Genomic DNA, 17,409 nt, shown 5'->3' with positions numbered 1-17,409 from the left:
TCTGCCCTCTTGTTTTGTTTTTTTTTTCAAGCTTGCTGTGCTCAGAAACTGTTCCAGGTGCTTGTCCTGCCCGGTGTGGTTGGAGGGAGGGCTGCAAGAAGCAGCTGGTGTAGCAGGTTTATGTGTTGGGGGGAGAGGGCGATAGCGCTGTGCTGATGAAGCATGCTGATGGCAGATTGTTTCCAAGTGTTTTGGTAGAGCCGGGCTGGGGGCAGGAAGTGTGTCAAGGCTCCTGTTGTGAAAGTGGCTCCACCCTGTCAAAGAATGGCTGGGGTGGAGTGTGGGTGTGGGCTGGGACAGGGGCCAGCTGCCCAGGAGGAGCTGCTGCTTTTCAGAAATCCTGGGGAGCCGAGGTGTAGCACGGCAGGGATCAGAGACCCTGGAAACCCAGGTGGTGGAGTAACAGCAGTCTGCTTTCTGCATCTGCTAAAGCTGCTGCCATCTGTGAATGCCCCTGCAGCGTGGGGCTGTGCAGAACACTGCTCCGGTTGATCAGAAGGAGGTTTATGTTGCTGCTGCCACCTTGTTCGCACTACAGAAGTGCATCTTGGCTGGCTGGAGCAGTCTGGCTTCACTTCAGTGCTGTTAGGGTGCAGCACTGCCTTCCCCATCACCTCATGACAGGGGCCCTCTGATGTGACTGAAGCCTGGAAAGAGGGGTGGACTTCTGGTTGGGAGGAGCGCCTTAGGCCAGCAGGCTTCCAGAAGCTGAGTTTCACCATAGGTTTGGTTGCAGTGTGGGAGGGTTTTAGTGGATGTCCAGCCAAAGCCCTCGAGCAGGGCTTGGTGTGAGGGAAGGCTCTGCTGACCCTGCCTGAGCTGCTGTACTCCTCAAGGCCATGCTCCGAAGTGTAGAAAAAAACTCTTTGAGTGACCTGTTGTGACCAATATGCCCAAGTGCAGGTGGGCATCACCTAATTTTACAAGGCTCAGTGCCCTTGTATGTATGAAGCCTTAAAATGGGATCTGCCTGCTCCACTGTGTAGTGTTCTTCTAGTTGTTGCTGCTTCTCTCTGGGCAAGGACTGGCAGCAGGGCTCGTTCTGGTCCCTGCTGAAGTGGTGTGTAACGTTAACTCCGTGCTTAGAAGCCATCGCTTGAGAAGCTGTAGATGACAGCCCAGCTGAGATGGAACTTTCCTGTCTAGCCTCCTTCTCCCCTGCCTCAGCTGGCTCTTGGTAAAGAGAGGGCTGTCTTTGCCCAAAATAGTAACAATTCTTTAGACTACTTACGCTTGGTATGCTGGGTTCCCTGTGCTTGCTCTACTCTCCCTTCCTCCAATTGTTCCTGTTAGCTGTGATCTTTCCATGGGCTGGCCGTGGCACTTGGTAATTTATATGCTGTCATGGGTCAGTCTGGGCTGCTGCTCCGAGCTGCATTCGCACCGTATATGGCAGCATTTCCTGGGCCTGCGGGATCCTGCCAGCTCCTGCCTCTGTTCCTCCTCTCTCCCAGGCATAGGACTAGTATGGAGCCAAAGGCAGGCTGCAATATCATCATCTTCTAGTAATGCACAGAGGACTTTCAAGGGGTGTAATACATGGCTTCTGGGGATGGGTATGTGCTAAGGAGAGAGGCAAGGCAGGCTCCCTCTGAGAAAGATGAACTTTGGGAGTGAAGAAAACACGCCAGCTTTCAGGCAGGTAAAGCCTTCCTTGCAGGGTCAGGGACCATGGGAAGCCTTAATCTGCCGTGTGGCTCCAGGGCAAGTCTATACTAACTCCCAGCATCAAACTGCAGGGGTGTGGGCAGCACTCCTACAACAGCAGCACAGCTCTGATTAAGCTGCATCCCCTTCCCCATTAGATCCAGCTGCTGTTCTAGTATTTGCTTCTGAAGAGGAAGGAGAACTGCTTCTTCCTCCTTGAACCTCTTCCCCACGTGGCCAAACGGGGGTGGACCAACAGCCCTGCTGCAAGTGGTTGCCTGAGTGCCCCCCATAGCAGCAGTAGGTGTGGGGCTGCTCTGGGGGGTGTGGGGTGTGCATAGGCTAGTCACAGCACAAGTGGGTGCCAGTGCTGCCTGCCTTAGAAGGCTGCAGCTGGCTTAAAGCTCAGGAGGCAGAGCAGGAGCTGCATGCCAGGTACACCATGGCACCGTGCTGAGAGGAAGGTGAAAAGAGTTAATAATCCACCTTCAGCTAATCACAGGCTGATGGGAGGCACGGGCTTTGTTGTGCTGCTTTGCACAGGCCAAGGTGCTAATCAGCTGTACAGTGTCCCTGGCAGCGCTGGTGCAGCTCAAGGACAGGTTTGATGGGTCTGGTGCAGCCCCACAACCTCAGTCACACTGGCTGCAGAGCAGCACGGCTTTACTCAGGTAAAGGCTCAGATATGCTCCCTGCAGCTTGCACTAGCAAAACAGCCTGAAAAAAATTTATTTTGCCAGGTGCTGGGGAATCAGGCTCTACCAGCTGTCAGCTGAGCTGCGCTGCCTGCTTCCCCCTGTGCAGCCTGAGCTTGGCACTACGGCTTTCCCTCAGCAGCAGGGGAGGGCAGAGCAGAGCAAAGGGCTGCTGGAGGAATGTATGACTAAGGGCCCTGCACTGGGTTGATGGTGCTTTGGGAAGCCTCTTGCATGGCTGTCCAAGTTTGCCCCAGCAAAACCAACATTTTGTTTTGCATCAGGCTTCATACCATTGCCAGCCCCTTTCTTGCCTTTGGAGTGATTACTGCTGTTGCTGTATGTTTCCAGCCCCTGCACCCTCCTTTTTTTGCAGTAGCATTTGGCTCCTTAATTCAGTACTACACTTACTGCAAAAGTAGCTGTTCTACCCTAGCACTGTAAGCACAAGCAGCACTGGCTGCTGCACAGAGGCTGCATGTAGCAGAACAAGACTAACTGCTGCAGCTCAGATTGCCAAGAACAAGTCCCCAGACTGCTCTGGCACAGGTAATAACTGCTGGTAGTTGCCTGCAGAGGCACCATAAGGTGCACCTGGCCAAGAGACAGGGCACAGCAGAAGCTGGGGACACATATGTTGTGCTTTCAGTTGAGTCTTGCTCCTCCCCACATCTGGCACCAAAGCAGGCAGCTGCTAAGCAGAGGGCCTTGCCATAGACATGAGCCAGTTCACTAGTTGGTGGAAGCTGAGGCATGGTGAGGCCACTTCCTCCTAGCCCCACTGCTGGAAGTATCAGTTTTCATGCCCTGACCAGGAACAGAGGACTAGGAAGTCACCCAGGCTACAGCTTCCCTGTGGTGCAGCAGCTGATTATGACATACTTGCCCTAACTGGGACAGACAGACAAGCACAGCAGTGTCACAGCATCCTTTTCTCCTACTTTTTCTCAGGCTGCCTGCAAACTCTACCTTAAGAACAAGAGCTCCACCACTCACCCCGACCCCAAACTCCAGGGAGGAAGGGCTTGGTTCTGTAAACCACAGCTTCTTCCATCACATCCATAAAAAAAAAAACAGTTAAGTTAAAGCACTTTATTAACATTTAAAACATTTAAAATACTGTACAGTGTGTAAACCAAGAGTTTTCCCCTTCCCACAACAGGCCTGTGAACTTATCTGATGCCCTGGTACATGATGCTGCTTTTGACACTATTTGCCCTCTCTTTCTTCTTCTTTACGGGGTCCATCTCAAAACAGCGCCAGAGCCGCAGTGTTTCATCAGCAGCTGCTGAGGCCACTGTTGCACCATCAGGGCTCATAGTCAGATTCAGGACTCTAGCAGTGTGACCTGGGAAGGAAGAGATGTGCAGTCAGGGCTGGCCTGATCACCACATGCTGTGGTCCATCTGGTTCTAACAGAATAGATACAGGAGTAAGTGTATGCCCCATGAGCACCACCAGTTTGCACAGCTGTCCCCACGCCATGCTGCAGCAGCATGAATTCACATCCTCAGCATGCCTTTGGAGCAACAGTGCTTTTCCAGCAGCAAACAGGAGTGCCTCCCTCTAGCAGCATGCTAGGCACCATGCTGCATCAGCAGTGCTCCAGGCTGGATCACCAGTCTGCTCAAACCAAGGACTACATCTGCCTCGAGCCTCTAGCAGCCCTCCCTTCCCCAGGCAAAAGGGCCCAGCCTACCTCGTAGCTCAGTGACCTTGGCCATTGTTGGATACTTCCATATAACTAGCTGATTCTGTGCAAAGCCATGGCCCGAAATGAACTCCTTGTAGTTTGTTGACCACAGGATAGAGCAGACCTGGGAAGAGTGAATAACGCAGTTCAGACAAACTACATGTGCTGATGCTCACTACCCAGAGATGAGCATGGTTCCCTCCTTCCCCATGCCCCAGAAGCCAGCAGCTTTGCATAGGTGTCCTGCTAGAAGGTGTTTGTCTCCAAGTTTGTGTCTTACCTGGGAATGGGCATCAACAGCACTGAGGCAGGCACCAGAGCACACATTCCAGATGCGGATATATCTGTCACTAGTCCCACCACCAGTGGCTAGAACATTAGACTGCCATGGACACCATGCCACAGCCTGAGAAAAAAAAAAAAGGGTTAATTCTAAGACATGCAAGAGGCAACCTGTGCACAGCCAGTGCCGCATGTCTGCCTTGCACACAGACCTGTGTCCACTGCAGCCCTGCACTCACCTTGACAGCACCCTGGTGCTGAGTGAAGGTATGTATAGGAGCAAAGTCTCCACTGTCCCCCTGGGTGCATGGCCAGATGTTCACCAGATTGTCATTGCCACCACTGGCGAGGTAACGGCCATCTAGAGACCACTTGAGTCCACACACCTCCTGTGTGTGGCCAGCAAGTGTGGCCACATGATGGTCAGCCACTCTGACATCATGGTGGTGGATGTGGCCAGTCCGTGCCCCACTGCGGAGAGAAGGTTTGCGGGGTCAGGCTGGCAAGTATTTTCAGCAAAATTAAGTTTTGTACTGTTGCAAGACTGCTGTACCTGCCACTGGGTTTCAGCCAGTGTTACCAGCATTGCTGGCCTGTTGGTGTGAGCAAAGCAGCTGCAGAAACTCTTCACAACTTCAGCACAAAGGGCTGAAGACAAGAGAGGCCTTCTCCCCATAGTCCCAACAGAACAGGCTGAGTAAGAATCCCAAGCTAGGACAGACTCCCCTCTGCCATCCCTAACCTGCACCACTCACAGATCTAGGACAGAAATCTGCAACAGCTGGACACGGTCCCTCACCCACCCCAACACACTACTTTACCTGGAGAGGATGTAGCTGTTCCAGCTGAGAGACCCCACACGGGAAGAATGGCTGGTCATATTTCGGAGACGTTTCTGTTGTTGTATGTCCCATAGCTAGAGAAGCAGAGCAGTAAGTTCTTCAGAGGATGAAGAAACCCAGCCCTGTTGCACTGCCCTAGAAACCTCCCTGCACAGGCTCTGGCATTCAGCTTTGTCAGAGATCACTTGTATCTTGCATGCCTACAGAACAGAAGCTAACTCCCTTCAGGTGTCAGAAAAACCCGAACCCAAACTCTGCCTTACATGCTGCAGCTGGTCACTGGCTGTGGACATTTCCACCCCACATCAGTCAAGACAAGTCAGGGTGCATGCGCTCCTCTTGTGCTAGCCAGGCCTTTGTCCCAAGGCTCCATGGCTCCAGCAATCCCTAGACAACACCTCTAGTTTTACTCCTGCACTCACCTGGACCTCAGCATTACTTGTGCCAACAGCAAGGTAGTTTCCTTCCTTAATCCATGACAAAGAGGAAACATAATCATCTGGATGCTCCATCTGCAGCAGCTGGATAATCTCCCCAGAGGTGTGATTCCACAGATAGACAGAGCCGTCCAGAGCCACGGCCAGGAAGTTCTGAGAGCTCCAGTCAATAAGATTCAGATCTACAGTTTGGAAGAACAATGCAGGTCACACCGCTCTTCACCAGTGCTGATGTCAGATCTTCCACCTGCACCAGGTGTATGCACACACACACACACACGAACATGCACATACAGGTAAGGGGACACCTGGGTGTCACCATGCCCTGCTAGTGGTGTCAGTTAGCCCTGATCCAAGTCACCTACATAGCACTTTGGACCACTGTTCCTATTATGACTACACAGGAACACTATATTCCAGCCCAAGTGCTTAAGATACTGAAACAGCCCACTTACACTGTCCTAGGAGCTGCACTCCAATGGAGAATGACCTCTATGCCCAACACTCAACATTTCAGCCTACTTACAGTAGTCATTGCGGATCTCTGGTGCATCCAGGATCCTGTCTGGCATTGAGGGAATGTATCTGCCATTCTTCCTGCTGGATCCAGGTGTCAGTTTCTGACTGTAGAGCACTTTCAGGTTATTCTGATAGCCTGTGTGCAGAGGAAGAGATTTGTTAGCACAAGTTACTATTTCCTCCAAGCTAAGCACTGCTCACCCAACTAGAAATCCCTTCCAGTGAAAGTGAAGTTCTGAGGGAAGAGATACACTCAGAACAGTGCAGTGTCAACATCACTGGCAGGATGAACTCCAGATCCCTGATTCACAGCAACAAGTTTAACTGACAAGCACCTGGTTTTCTGTATCCCATTATGTTCAGTGACAGTTAAGCTAAGAAGTGCACAGCAAAGAATCTGAAGCTTTTGCAGACCTCAGGAAGGTTTGCCACTTGTACTACAAGTGAACAACTAGCAGTCTTTCAACTTTTGTAAATAAATTCACTGTAGCTGTTAAGCAGTCTTTCAGCCTCAAGAACCCCAAGGCAGGAGATTCCAATATGCACAGGAGCTCTGAGAAGCCAGCTGATCTCTCCTGTGTCCACCACACCGGGCCTTGGTGTTGCTGTTCCCCTGCCCAGATCTCTCCAGCTGAGTCAACTCACACAGACCCTGTTATCATACCTTCTGGAGCATTCTGCGGCTTTCCACTGAGGCGGAGGATCTTTGCCTCTTCTACATCAAAGCCATTCAGATTCACTGCCCAGGCTTTCTGTTGCTCCTACAGAGACAAACCACCCTCAGTGAGAGGCATTTGAAACACTAAGCCCATGCTGCACTTGGAACTGCAGTTGGCAGAGCACACACCTAAGCCCCCTTCTAGCAGGTATAGTGCTGTGCAAGTCAGCTACAGGCAAGCAGGTCAAAGTCTTTCCTTAGACTTTGGCATACTGTCCTGCTCATGTTTTCATACAGAAGAGTGGCAAGCTGAATGTCTCACTGCCAGTGGGGAGAGCCACAGCCACAAGGGACAAATGCTTCATAAACAGATTTCAGAACACTGTAGACATTCCAGAATAGCTCCCCATGTAGACATTGTCCCGAAATAGCTGCCAGCAGCAGTTTCACAGTGCACAGGCTCACAGCTTTCTGTCTCTGTAGCCTGCTCTGTTTTAAAGTCTCATTAGCCCAAAGTTGAATTTTGCTACCAGAAGTAGCAGAGGCTAGAGTGAGTGGAAGCAGAGGTGTACTGCTCTATGCTCTTCCCTGTGCCTAGGGAAACAACCCTACAGAGCAGCTATGCTCAGGCTCCTGTGTAGCATCTGTGTACCTGTGCCATCTTCAGGCTCTAGAGCTTCCACCTCATCCCAGGCTCCTGAAGCCCAGAGCTGGAAGCAGTGATGGCTGGGGCTGTCAGCCCCATGTGCCTGCTGAACTTACAGTTTGCTTCTCTGTAAAAGGCCAGGAAGGATTAGGTGTTTGGTAGTGATCATTGTAGCCATCTTCGCAAGATGCTCACCTTCTTGGTAGGTGACTCCTCAGCAGGGTCATTCTCTTTGGTTAGGAGGAAGTTGGCCACCTCCATCTGCATAGTGCTGCGGTTGGGAATGTAGCGATCCCCTCCGGCCCTTGTTGGAGTGCTCTGGATTTTGGATCCAGATTTACCTGCATTCACACACGTAAGTAGTCTTACATCTATTGAACAGCCTGTATTAGAGCTTACAAGAAACAGCAAACCCAGCACTCTTCCAACACAAGCAGAACGGACAAACAGAACTCAGAGCTCACAGCATTCAGTCACAACTCTAATTTTTGCACCTCCCTGTATAATTGTATTAAGCTCTGGTTAGGGTCTGCCAGGAGACAACTCCTTTGTTTTAGCGCAACAATCCCAGAGTTCACAGATAAGGGGAGGATACAAAAATAGTTACAGCGGTCTTACCCGCATTTGTCCCAACACACAACAGTGCCAGCAAGGTATTTCAGCCAGCCCCAGAGCACAGAGCTCTGCCCACCTCATGCTGGGGAGAAGGTGGGTGATTCCCAGGAGCCTGTCAGCATAGCCCACCTCCTCCTGCCTGACTAGGAAGCCGACTAGGGCAGCCTGGCACAGACCCCAGAGCCCCACAGATACAGGCAAGCAGCCCGGACCACGCTGTCCCCACCTAACCCACTTCGCCGGTCCCTGCCGCTCACCGGGTGTCTGGGACGGTGTCTTGCTGCTGTAGGAGCGATTGGCCGGCTTCATGGGCGACGCGCCGGCGGGGTTGGGCCCCAGGGCGCCGTTCTCCTTGGCCTTGCGCTGCCACCGCGCGGGTGGCGCGTTCGGGATCGGCGCGTCCAGCTTCAGCAGCCCGTGCAGGTCGGCCTCGAACAGGAACTGCGCCATGGTGCTGCGGGCGGGCGGCGTCAGCGGGGCCGCGCAGGGTCACCGGCCGGGCTGCAGCCCTCCTCCGCCGGGTCCCCCCTCAGGCCGCCCCCCCCCCCGGGCCGCCCCCCCCACCCGGGCCCCCTCCACCTCAGGCCGCCCTCCTCCCCCCCGCAGGCCGCTCCTCCGGGTCCCCTCCACCTCAGGCCGCCCCGCCCCCCCCCCCGCAGGCCGCTCCTCCGGGTCCCCTCCACCTCAGGCCGCCCCCCCCCCCCCGCAGGCCGCTCCTCCGGGCCCCCTCCACCTCAGGCCGCCCTCCTCCCCCCCGCAGGCCGCTCCTCCGGGCCCCCTCCACCTCAGGCCGCCCCCCCCCCCCCCCCCGCAGGCCGCTCCTCCGGGTCCCCTCCACCTCAGGCCGCCCCCCCCCCCCCCCCCCGCAGGCCGCTCCTCCGGGTCCCCTCCACCTCAGGCCGCCCCCCCCCCCCCGCAGGCCGCTCCTCCGGGCCCCCTCCACCTCAGGCCGCCCTCCTCCCCCCCGCAGGCCGCTCCTCCGGGCCCCCTCCACCTCAGGCCGCCCCCCCCCCCCCCCGCAGGCCGCTCCTCCGGGTCCCCTCCACCTCAGGCCGCCCCCCCCCCCCCCCCCCGCAGGCCGCTCCTCCGGGCCCCCCTCCACCTCAGGCCGCCCTCCTCCCCCCCGCAGGCCGCTCCTCCGGGTCCCCTCCACCTCAGGCCGCCGCCGCCCCCCCCGCAGGCCGCTCCCCCGGGCCCCCTCCACCTCAGGCCGCCCTCCCCCCCCCCCGCAGGCCGCTCCCCCGGGCCCCCTCCACCTCAGGAGACTCTCAAGCTGCTCCCCAGGGCCCTCTTCACCACCGAAGACCCCCCCCGCCCCCGCCCAGGCCGCTTCACCACAGCCCCCCGGACGACTCCTCAGGCTCACCCGGACCCCCCGCAGTGCCAGCCCTCCCCACCTGCCGCTGCCCTCGCCACCGGCCGCCCCTCACCTCCGCCTTGCGGCCGAGACTCGCCCGGCCCTTCTCCACCGCCGCTGCATTTAAACCCCGCAACTGCCGCTCCTCCTATTGGCTGCTTCAAACCCAACCGCCGCGCACTGCTATGGCGACCACCGCGCTCGCGTCGCGATTGGCTGGGCCGCGGGGCGGGGCTCTCCCCAGCGGGCGGATACGGGTGCCGTTAGTAGGCGGGCGGAGGGGCTCGCGGCGGGGCGTGCGCTGCTCCGCTTCCCGCGGGACCGGGGGGCGGGGCGGGGCGGGGCGGGCGCCGCGAAGGAGCGAGGAGACCGGGTGGATGTGCCTCGCGTTTATGTTCGGGCGGGGGGGCCGGCTCAGGGCGGCCCGCGCGGCTCCCAGCCGCTCATGAGCAGGTAGGACTGGTTGGCGATGTCGGTGCTGGGCAGCCGGCCGGCGGCGTGCTCCGGCGGCGCGGCCGCCTCCCGCCGCGGGCCGGGCAGCACCTCCAGCAGGCAGGGCAGGACGGCCTCCTCCTCCGGCGGCTGCTTGTAGAAGGCGTTGGCCTGGGGGACACGGAGGGGGCGCGGTGGGCGCTGCCCTTCGAGCTGCCCCCGGGGGGCTCGGCCGCGGCGGGCGCTGCCCCGGCCCGCTCACCTGGCCGTGCTTGCTGCTTTCGTGGAGGAAGCTGCCCAGTGCGCGGTGCAGGTCGGGGACGGGGGGCCACAGCTTCTGCTTCACGTTGCTGGGAGGGGGTTGTCGAAGGCAAACCTCAGCCTTGGGGTGCCCTGACGCGGCGGGCAGGGTGCTGGGGGCTGGTGCCGGCCGCCCCGCCTGCCCCAGGCACAGCCCTTACCTGTAGAGGGAGGGGAAGGTGCAGCGCAGCCCCAGGAGCACTCCTGTGAACAGCAGTGGAACCACCGTAACACTCGGGATGATCCAGCCTGCACCGGGGGAGGAACGCTGGGACTGGAGCCCTCTCCGGACCCGCCACCACCGAGCCCTTTGCGGGCCTGTCACCCTCTGCCCGGTGCTACCCATCCCATGTCAAACATTCTCAGTCTTCTGCCGTCAGCCGTGTGGCGCCTCCGCTCCTGCCCTGTCCCTTACCCGCATCGGCCATGGCATCAACCACCACGGGTTTGGACCAGGCGCTCCAGCTGCCCTGGTACCATGGCCCGCTGGGCTGGGCCCGCACCTGGGCATGGTAGCGGGCGCCTGGCCGTAGGTCAAGGACTTCTTTCCTGGCTGCCCGCGGGACCTGCAGGACCTGTGGGACACAGCCGAGCTGGAGATGATGGCCGCTGTGGAGCGGCCAAGGGGCAGCGCTGGGGTACAAGCTGGTCCTGCCTGACCCTGTGTGGGCCATGTGCCAGCAGCAGAGGTGGGCAGCGCTGCTCAGGGGAGCACTGGCCATGCCTCACCTTCCAGTCGTGGCTGTTCTCCACGCCATAGCGGACCTGGTATTCCAGCTGCTCTGCCAGTGCCTCCAGGGGTGGCAGCCACTGCAGGCTCAGCCGGCCCTGTGACACTGTTGCCTGCACGAGCTGTGGGGCATCTGTGAGCACTGTTGGGGACAGGGATGTGTCACTGCCATGGAACGGGACATGGGACGCTGTGTCCGCCATGAACTGGGCGTGGACAAGGGCAGAGGCCACAGAGGCGCTGGGACTCACCGGCCTCATGCAGCCAGAAGGGCTCCTTGAAGTAGCTGAGCGTGGGCAGTGCGAGGGGCCGGGTGATGTTCACCAGGACAGAGATGGTGCTGCCAGCCCTGGGCTGGAAAGTGCAGACATGGGTGCCTTGTGCCCTCACACTCGCCTCCTTGCACTGGCGCCATGCATCTTCCCTGCGCAAAGAGCAGGGAGCCAGTCAGCCCACCTTAGCAGCCCCCTTCCCCTTGCCTGCTGCCAGCCCTGCTCAGGGGCCACCCTGCCCCTGCAGCCAGTGCTGCCTCGCTCCTGCACATGCCAAGCAAAGCCAGTGCTGCCCATAGTCAGAGGGGTCAGTGTGGCTGGGAGTGATGATGGGGAGGTATGAAGTCGATGGTGGTAGGGCAGAGTGGGGCACAGGGCCATGTGGCACAGCGTGGGATGTGGGACACTGAGCAGGGCCAGCAATCCCTGGGATGTGCTGCCCCTCTGCCTGAGCACCGTGTCCCTGCCACGCCTCTTACCTTGTGCCAGCCCTGCTTGGAGGTGGCCGGTAGAAGAGTTGGTGGGAGCTGCCGGTCTCTGTGGGGTCCCAGCTCCACTCGCAGAGCACGTGCTGCAAGTCAGGGGTGCTGCAGTGCAGCCCGATGTCTCCTGGGCAGGTGAGAGCCAGGGCAGGGAGGGGTTTGCTTCCTCCTAACCCCCCCAAAACCTGGGTGCTGCACCTCACCTATCCCCAGACCCCCACTCCTCACAGCCCCAGGTGTGGTTGTCTCCCTGCTGTGCCTGCCAGCACCCCAGCAGTGGGGATGGCCACTCACCGGAGGAGTGGGGTGTCTCCGCAGCCACTGCCTGAGACCAGGGCCCCCAGACACCATCCAAGGAGGTGCCATCTGGCTTGCTGCGCACCTGGATGTGGTACCTCACCCCTGGCTGCAGGTTCTGGAGGACCACCCAGGTGTTGGTCTGGACCAGCTCCTGCAGGAGAGGGATCAGGCTGGGGAGCGGCTGCGGCTCCCAAATCCCCCTGCCCATCCCTGGCCCCTCTGTGTACCTGCCGCGCTCCCAGGGAGGCTGTGGCTGCCCTGGCCATGGGTGCGTGGGTGCTGACGGCTGGCTGGCTGGAGGGGTCCCCGAGGTGCTGCCCGCTGGGGTCCAGCGTGGTGCTGCACAGCATCTCTGGGGAGCTGGCAGGGCAGTACTGCACCTCGTAGAGGAAGAAGTTCAGGTAGTCTGCGAGCGGTGGCTGCCATGACACACAGAGCTGCCCTGCAGCCCCAGCCCAGCGGGCTGTGATGTTTGCCGGGGGAGCGATGAGACCTGCAGGGAACGTGTTGGGACATTTGTCCTGCGGAAGCCCCTGTCTGGGCATCCCCTGGTCCTGCTGGGGGACAGCCAGTGGTCCCCCAGGGCTGCTTCTGTGCAGGGTGCTGCCAGCCCCCACAGCAGGCAGAAGGGCAGGGGACCAAGGTCTGGGGACTGTCCTGGTGCCACAGGAGTATTGCTCAGTGGGATGGACTCACCCACCGCATCCACGCTGAGCTCCCGCCAGTACTTGGTCTGGTTGGTGGTGGCATCCAGGACACGGAGGTGCAGTTGGGTAAAGAGACGCACATCCTGGCCAGGGAACATACAGGCGTGCCGTGTCCCACCAGCTCCATGGCGCCATGTGGAGACTGTGCATGCTGTGGGCATGTCCCTGAGGAACGGAGAGCAGGGTCCTGCAGCACCCCATGCCTCCTGCCCAGGACCAGGCTGGAGTAGAGGGGACCTGGGGCACAGCACTGAGACCATCTCCTTCCTTGTGCACCCATCCACTGCAGGCACTGTCCCCGTAGGTCTGAGGGACAGCCAAGGTCCCAGTCTTGCTGCAGGGTATGTGGTGACTGCTGTGTATCTCCTGAGGGCTCTCCACCATCTCTCCTTGCAGCTGGGAGCCACCGGGATGGCACAGAGAGCTGCAGCACCCTGACCCTGCTGCTCTCTGTGCAGGCAAGGGAGAGGCTGGCTTGTGTCCCCGCCACCTCCTACCTGCTGTACCAGTAGTAGAAGTGGCACATCCCGCTTGCCGCCGCCTCCTCCTCCTCATCCCAGAAGCAGGTGAGGTCCTCAAAGGAGCGAGAGAAGCAGAGGATGTCCTCAGGCACTCCCACCAGCAGCGCAGCATCTGGGAGAGTGCGGGCATGAAGGAGCCCCTGGGCACAAACTTGTCCCCGCCTCACCTGTGGGTGTCCCCCTGCCCCATGCCCACTGACCAGCTGCCCCCTGAGCCAGTCTGCGCAGGCACCTGGGGCAGTGTGGGCATGGCCTGCTTGGCAGGGCAGGGAGGGACATGGCATGCCTGCTGGCTGGCACTGGGCTCCTGGCTGGCGGCAGGGCTCCCTGCTGGCCAGCCCCACTGTAGCACGCGGGGTCCTTTGGGACAAACAAACATCCCAAAATAGCCCTGTGGTCGGAGGGGGGCTCAGGGCCCGGGGATCGGGGGGAAGCACCCCTGCCCTGCTCGCACCGGAAGGTGCGCGGAAGCGAGATAAGGAGGAGCAGCGCCCTGGGGAGAGGGAAAGGGCCTGGGGCTGGTGTGGGGGTGTGTGGTCCTGAGCAGGGGGTGATGCTCAAACCCCAGCCCAGGGACTGCTTAGGGGGTTGTGGGTTTCTCTGCTCCACTTAGCAAGCTGCTCTCCCTGTTGTTGCAGGGATGAGCTGGAGCTCATCCCTGCGGGATCTCCATCCCAAGCACCAGTGGCTTGGCTAGCACATGGGCACCTGTCCCTGAGGTCAGGGAAAAGAGGACAGCCCCAAGATGACAATTCGTAAAGCACAGGAGTGGCCTCATTGCCCCCAGCATTGCTCCAGCACTCTCATCTCCCCCACTGCCTCTGCCCTGGGACCTGCTCCAGCCCTCTTCCTCCTCCTCTTCCTCCTGGGATGTGTCCTCCTCCCCAGGGGCTGTCCCCAGCTGCAGGACCCCACAACAAGCCCCCTGCCAACACTTGGCTCTGTTCCATGTGCTGAGTGCATCCATTCTCTGCTACACCCGCCCCCCCCCGCAATGTCAGTTGAGCCTACCCTGGGTGAAGAGTAAGTGACAGTCCCCAAATGTCCTTGCCACCTTCTCAGTGTCCTTCTGCTCTCCCTGTCCCTTCTTTGCCCTGACTTCTCAGCCCTGTCCCTCCTTTCCTAGCCCTGCATTGCATTCCACCCCCAGTCCATGTCCCCTGCCACTGGCCACAGCCCCCCCCACCTCTTCCCTTTTTGCACCCCACCCCAGGCTTCGTAGCAGCTCCATGACCCCACCAGCCACTAGTACCAGGGGATGGGGTGGCCAGGTCCCAGCAGCCTAGTGGCACAGGGACCCATGGAATTGGTGAGAGGCCACCCCAGTCCAGTGGGGCTACCAGAGCATCTTTGCTGGGCGCAGATCGTTTCCTAGGAAGAGCACCCACACAGCTCTGCAGCCCACAGCAGCCACGCCTGGGCAGTGGCACTGCCAAGCCAGCGGTGGGCTCGGGGCATGGTGATGTTGCAGAGGCTGTGGGCAGGGGAAGGATGAGCCCAACCCTGACCTTCCTCCCGTTGCCCCTACGGGGTGACTCGGAACGTGCTCCCGAGCCTGCCATGGCCACAGACTTGGGGTGGGGCTGGAGAGACAAGCAGGAGATCGATAGGATTCTGCTCAGTTAAACTGCTTTTTATGATGTTACAGAAAGTGTTAAAAAAGGGCTAACAAGGGGCTCAAAGAGATCATGGACAGGCCTAAAATTGGAGAAAGCTGGGAAGCAGCTCTGCCAGGCGCAGTAAGCCGGGCTGGGGCCAGCTAGCAGCTGAGCTGAGGATGCTCGGTGTGGCAGTAACATCATGTCAAGGCTGGTGTGGGAGCATTGGGATTAGCCTGGCAGTGCTGCCACGTAACCCACGGTGCACAGCTGTGCCACCAGACTTTTGCTTGAATTTTGTGCAGACCCTCGTCATCGTAACTCCAAGAACTTTTGATGAGCAGGAGCCCCTCTGCTGCCTGTGTGGGACTGGGAGCCCCAGGCTGTGAGCCCAAAGGGGCACCTGGGGGCTGCCAGGTCCTGCCTGCAGGGAGCAGGGATGTCCTTTTGCTGTGGGTACCCCAGAGTGTCCCATGGCTGAGAAGGGGGCTCCATCACCTACCCTGAACATCCCCTGCACACCCTCCTGGGATGCCCCCTCTCCAACCCTGCAGATTTTGGCTGCAACGAGGTGCTCGCTGCTCATGCCCAGCATGCCAGCTCCTGTCTGGCCTATCCTTAGAGGAGAAAATGGCCCCAAGGACCTACCTTGTGATGTCACTGGCTCAGGGGCCGGCGGCGGGCTGTGGAGGCTGAGCAGGACGGCAGGGAGCAGCGAGAGCACCCAGCCCTGGCACAGGCAGGCTGCCATCCTGCAACGCGTGTGCCAGGGCTGTGCGTGCCACACTCAGCCCTTCCCAGCACCCTGAGAGCTGCTGCAGCTCCTCCGGGTGATACCTTTATCTGGGAAGTGGTGGCTGTGCAGCTCAGGAAGCCTGGCTGGAGGCTCCCCCCGCCCCATCACCAGCACTTCCCTGTGCCCAAAACCGCGGTGCTTGCAGCCCCTCCGCCACGAGCCGCAGTGCCAAGAGAGACTGCTCCTATCAGATAGGCGGCACGTCCTGCCCTTGTGGCTACCGGCATGCCGGGAGGCTGGGGTAGGAAGAAAAACAACGCCTGAGAAACCAGGGAGGCCCCTGTGCAGGGCAGGGCAGGCTCTTGGGGGCTGCAGGCACGTGGGAGCGTGGGACATGGGGTGGCTGCTCTGGCTCCATCCCGCCCTGTGCTGCCTGGCACCAGTGTGCGCTGGGTCTGCTCTGCATGGCCCAGCAGCACCGTCCCTGTGGCTGTGCTGGGAGGAGAGCTGCAGGCACAGGGGGCATTGGCAGGACCCACGCAGATAACTAGCGGTGCTGGTGCAGGAGCGGGGCCACCATGGTGGGGTCCTGCAGACATGCGCAACCTCATGCCAACCCACCACCACTGCTCAGCGCGGGTGGCTGGAGGGGTGTCCTGCCCTGCCAGGGCGCAGCACCGCGGCGCAGCCTGGGGAGCACCAGCTGGGGCACGAGGAGCCACTCACACACGTGTCCCTACCATGCCAAGGGTGGGTTGGCTTTTCCTTGCCCTGCAGCCAGGGACAGCACTGGAGGCACTGAGGGGAGATGAGAACAGCCAGTACCAATTTGTCACAGTCAAATTTTGTCAAACCAGTCCCACTTCCTTCATCTGGCTACTGGGCTTTGCCATCAGGGAGGCAAAAAGCAGGAAGCCCTCGGTTTGAGCAGGGCTGATGACGCTGCCTCAGATGCTGTTTCTGGCTGGCAGCAGAGGAGGTGCAGAGGTGGTGGCACATGTCAGGTTGCCTGTGTGGGCCAGTCCCCGTCACTGTTTCACTGGGCACCTCAGTGATGGGGCAGAGACTGCTTACTAAGGGCTGCAGCTCACACCAAAGAGCACTGGAAGCCAGAATGGAAAATCAAAATGGTATTGACAGGGTCGAAACACCTTCTGGGGGAAAAAAGACTTTTGCCCGGAAGGGCAAATGCAAATCCCCCTGTCCTTGGTGGGGATACTGGGCTCTGGAGGAGCAGCCCTTGCTTCCACAGACCACAGAAGACAGCTAGGTGGGCGGCTAGGTGGCACACCTAGGGCTTAGCAAGCTGAAGCCAACAGAGATGAAGCCCACCCCATGTCACTACAACAAGCGGCGGCAGGGCAGGATGAGGGACCGCAGCCAGGGACAGGAGCTCCCACAAGAGGGTCAGCACAGAGCCCCAGTGGTCCATGAGGGACTGCCACATGAGAGAGAATCACCCCAGCAGCATGTGTTCAGGCAGGCTGGTTGAACATGATCGTCCCTTTGCAATACGTGGGAAGTTACCCAACGCTCGGCGCAGCGCTGGGCAGGCACTGGCTGGCCAGGGCGGGAAGGGTGCAGAGCTGCACAGCCCTGCAGGGGCTGGCCAGAGGAGCAGGGCCATCCCCATGAAGAGCAGACAACTGAGGAGAAGGCGCAGGAACAGTTTTCAAGCACATGAGAGGCAGTTGCGCAGAGGAAGGACATAGTCTGTCCCTTGGGGACCAGACAAAATCTTAAATTGCAGGAGCAGAGATCCCCATTGCATACTAAGAAAACACACCCCCATCGCATGATGACACCTGGGACTTTTCAGGGTGTGCTGGGGCATCCCTGGGGATCATCAGAGGACCCCAATGGGGACAGGATTCCGAAGAGTGCCCACCACAGCAGCAGACCGTTGGGGCCCCACATCCTATTCCCTGGTGCCATCAAGG

The 17,409-nt window shown here is 59.3% G+C and overlaps 2 protein-coding genes across 2 annotated transcripts; both read right to left on the bottom strand.

The window, feature by feature from the left end:
- Positions 1–3,421: 3,421 nt before the first annotated feature.
- CDC20 (cell division cycle 20) lies at positions 3,422–9,595 on the bottom strand. The gene is made up of 11 exons (XM_055815388.1): positions 9,465–9,595; positions 8,292–8,488; positions 7,615–7,760; positions 6,780–6,876; positions 6,123–6,251; positions 5,582–5,778; positions 5,139–5,233; positions 4,557–4,788; positions 4,316–4,441; positions 4,042–4,159; positions 3,422–3,690 (listed from the first exon to the last, which is right to left on the bottom strand). The coding sequence occupies exons 1-11, from the start codon at positions 9,512–9,514 to the stop codon at positions 3,515–3,517; spliced, it is 1,563 nt and encodes a 520-aa protein (XP_055671363.1). The 5' UTR covers positions 9,515–9,595; the 3' UTR covers positions 3,422–3,514.
- Positions 9,596–9,765: 170 nt separating this feature from the next.
- On the bottom strand, positions 9,766–17,301 carry MPL (MPL proto-oncogene, thrombopoietin receptor). The gene is made up of 12 exons (XM_055815386.1): positions 15,382–17,301; positions 13,112–13,247; positions 12,604–12,779; positions 12,135–12,400; positions 11,902–12,058; positions 11,605–11,734; positions 11,105–11,277; positions 10,853–10,995; positions 10,539–10,698; positions 10,285–10,372; positions 10,086–10,173; positions 9,766–9,994 (listed from the first exon to the last, which is right to left on the bottom strand). Exons 1-12 carry the CDS (start codon positions 15,482–15,484, stop codon positions 9,806–9,808), a joined length of 1,809 nt encoding a protein of 602 aa, XP_055671361.1. The 5' UTR covers positions 15,485–17,301; the 3' UTR covers positions 9,766–9,805.
- Between the last annotated feature and the right edge of the window lie 108 nt (positions 17,302–17,409).

The sequence above is a fragment of the Falco peregrinus genome, chromosome 10 (assembly GCF_023634155.1).
Source record: "Falco peregrinus isolate bFalPer1 chromosome 10, bFalPer1.pri, whole genome shotgun sequence".
Taxonomy (NCBI): Eukaryota; Metazoa; Chordata; class Aves; order Falconiformes; family Falconidae; genus Falco; species Falco peregrinus.
This window is presented reverse-complemented; position numbering and strand designations above follow the sequence as displayed.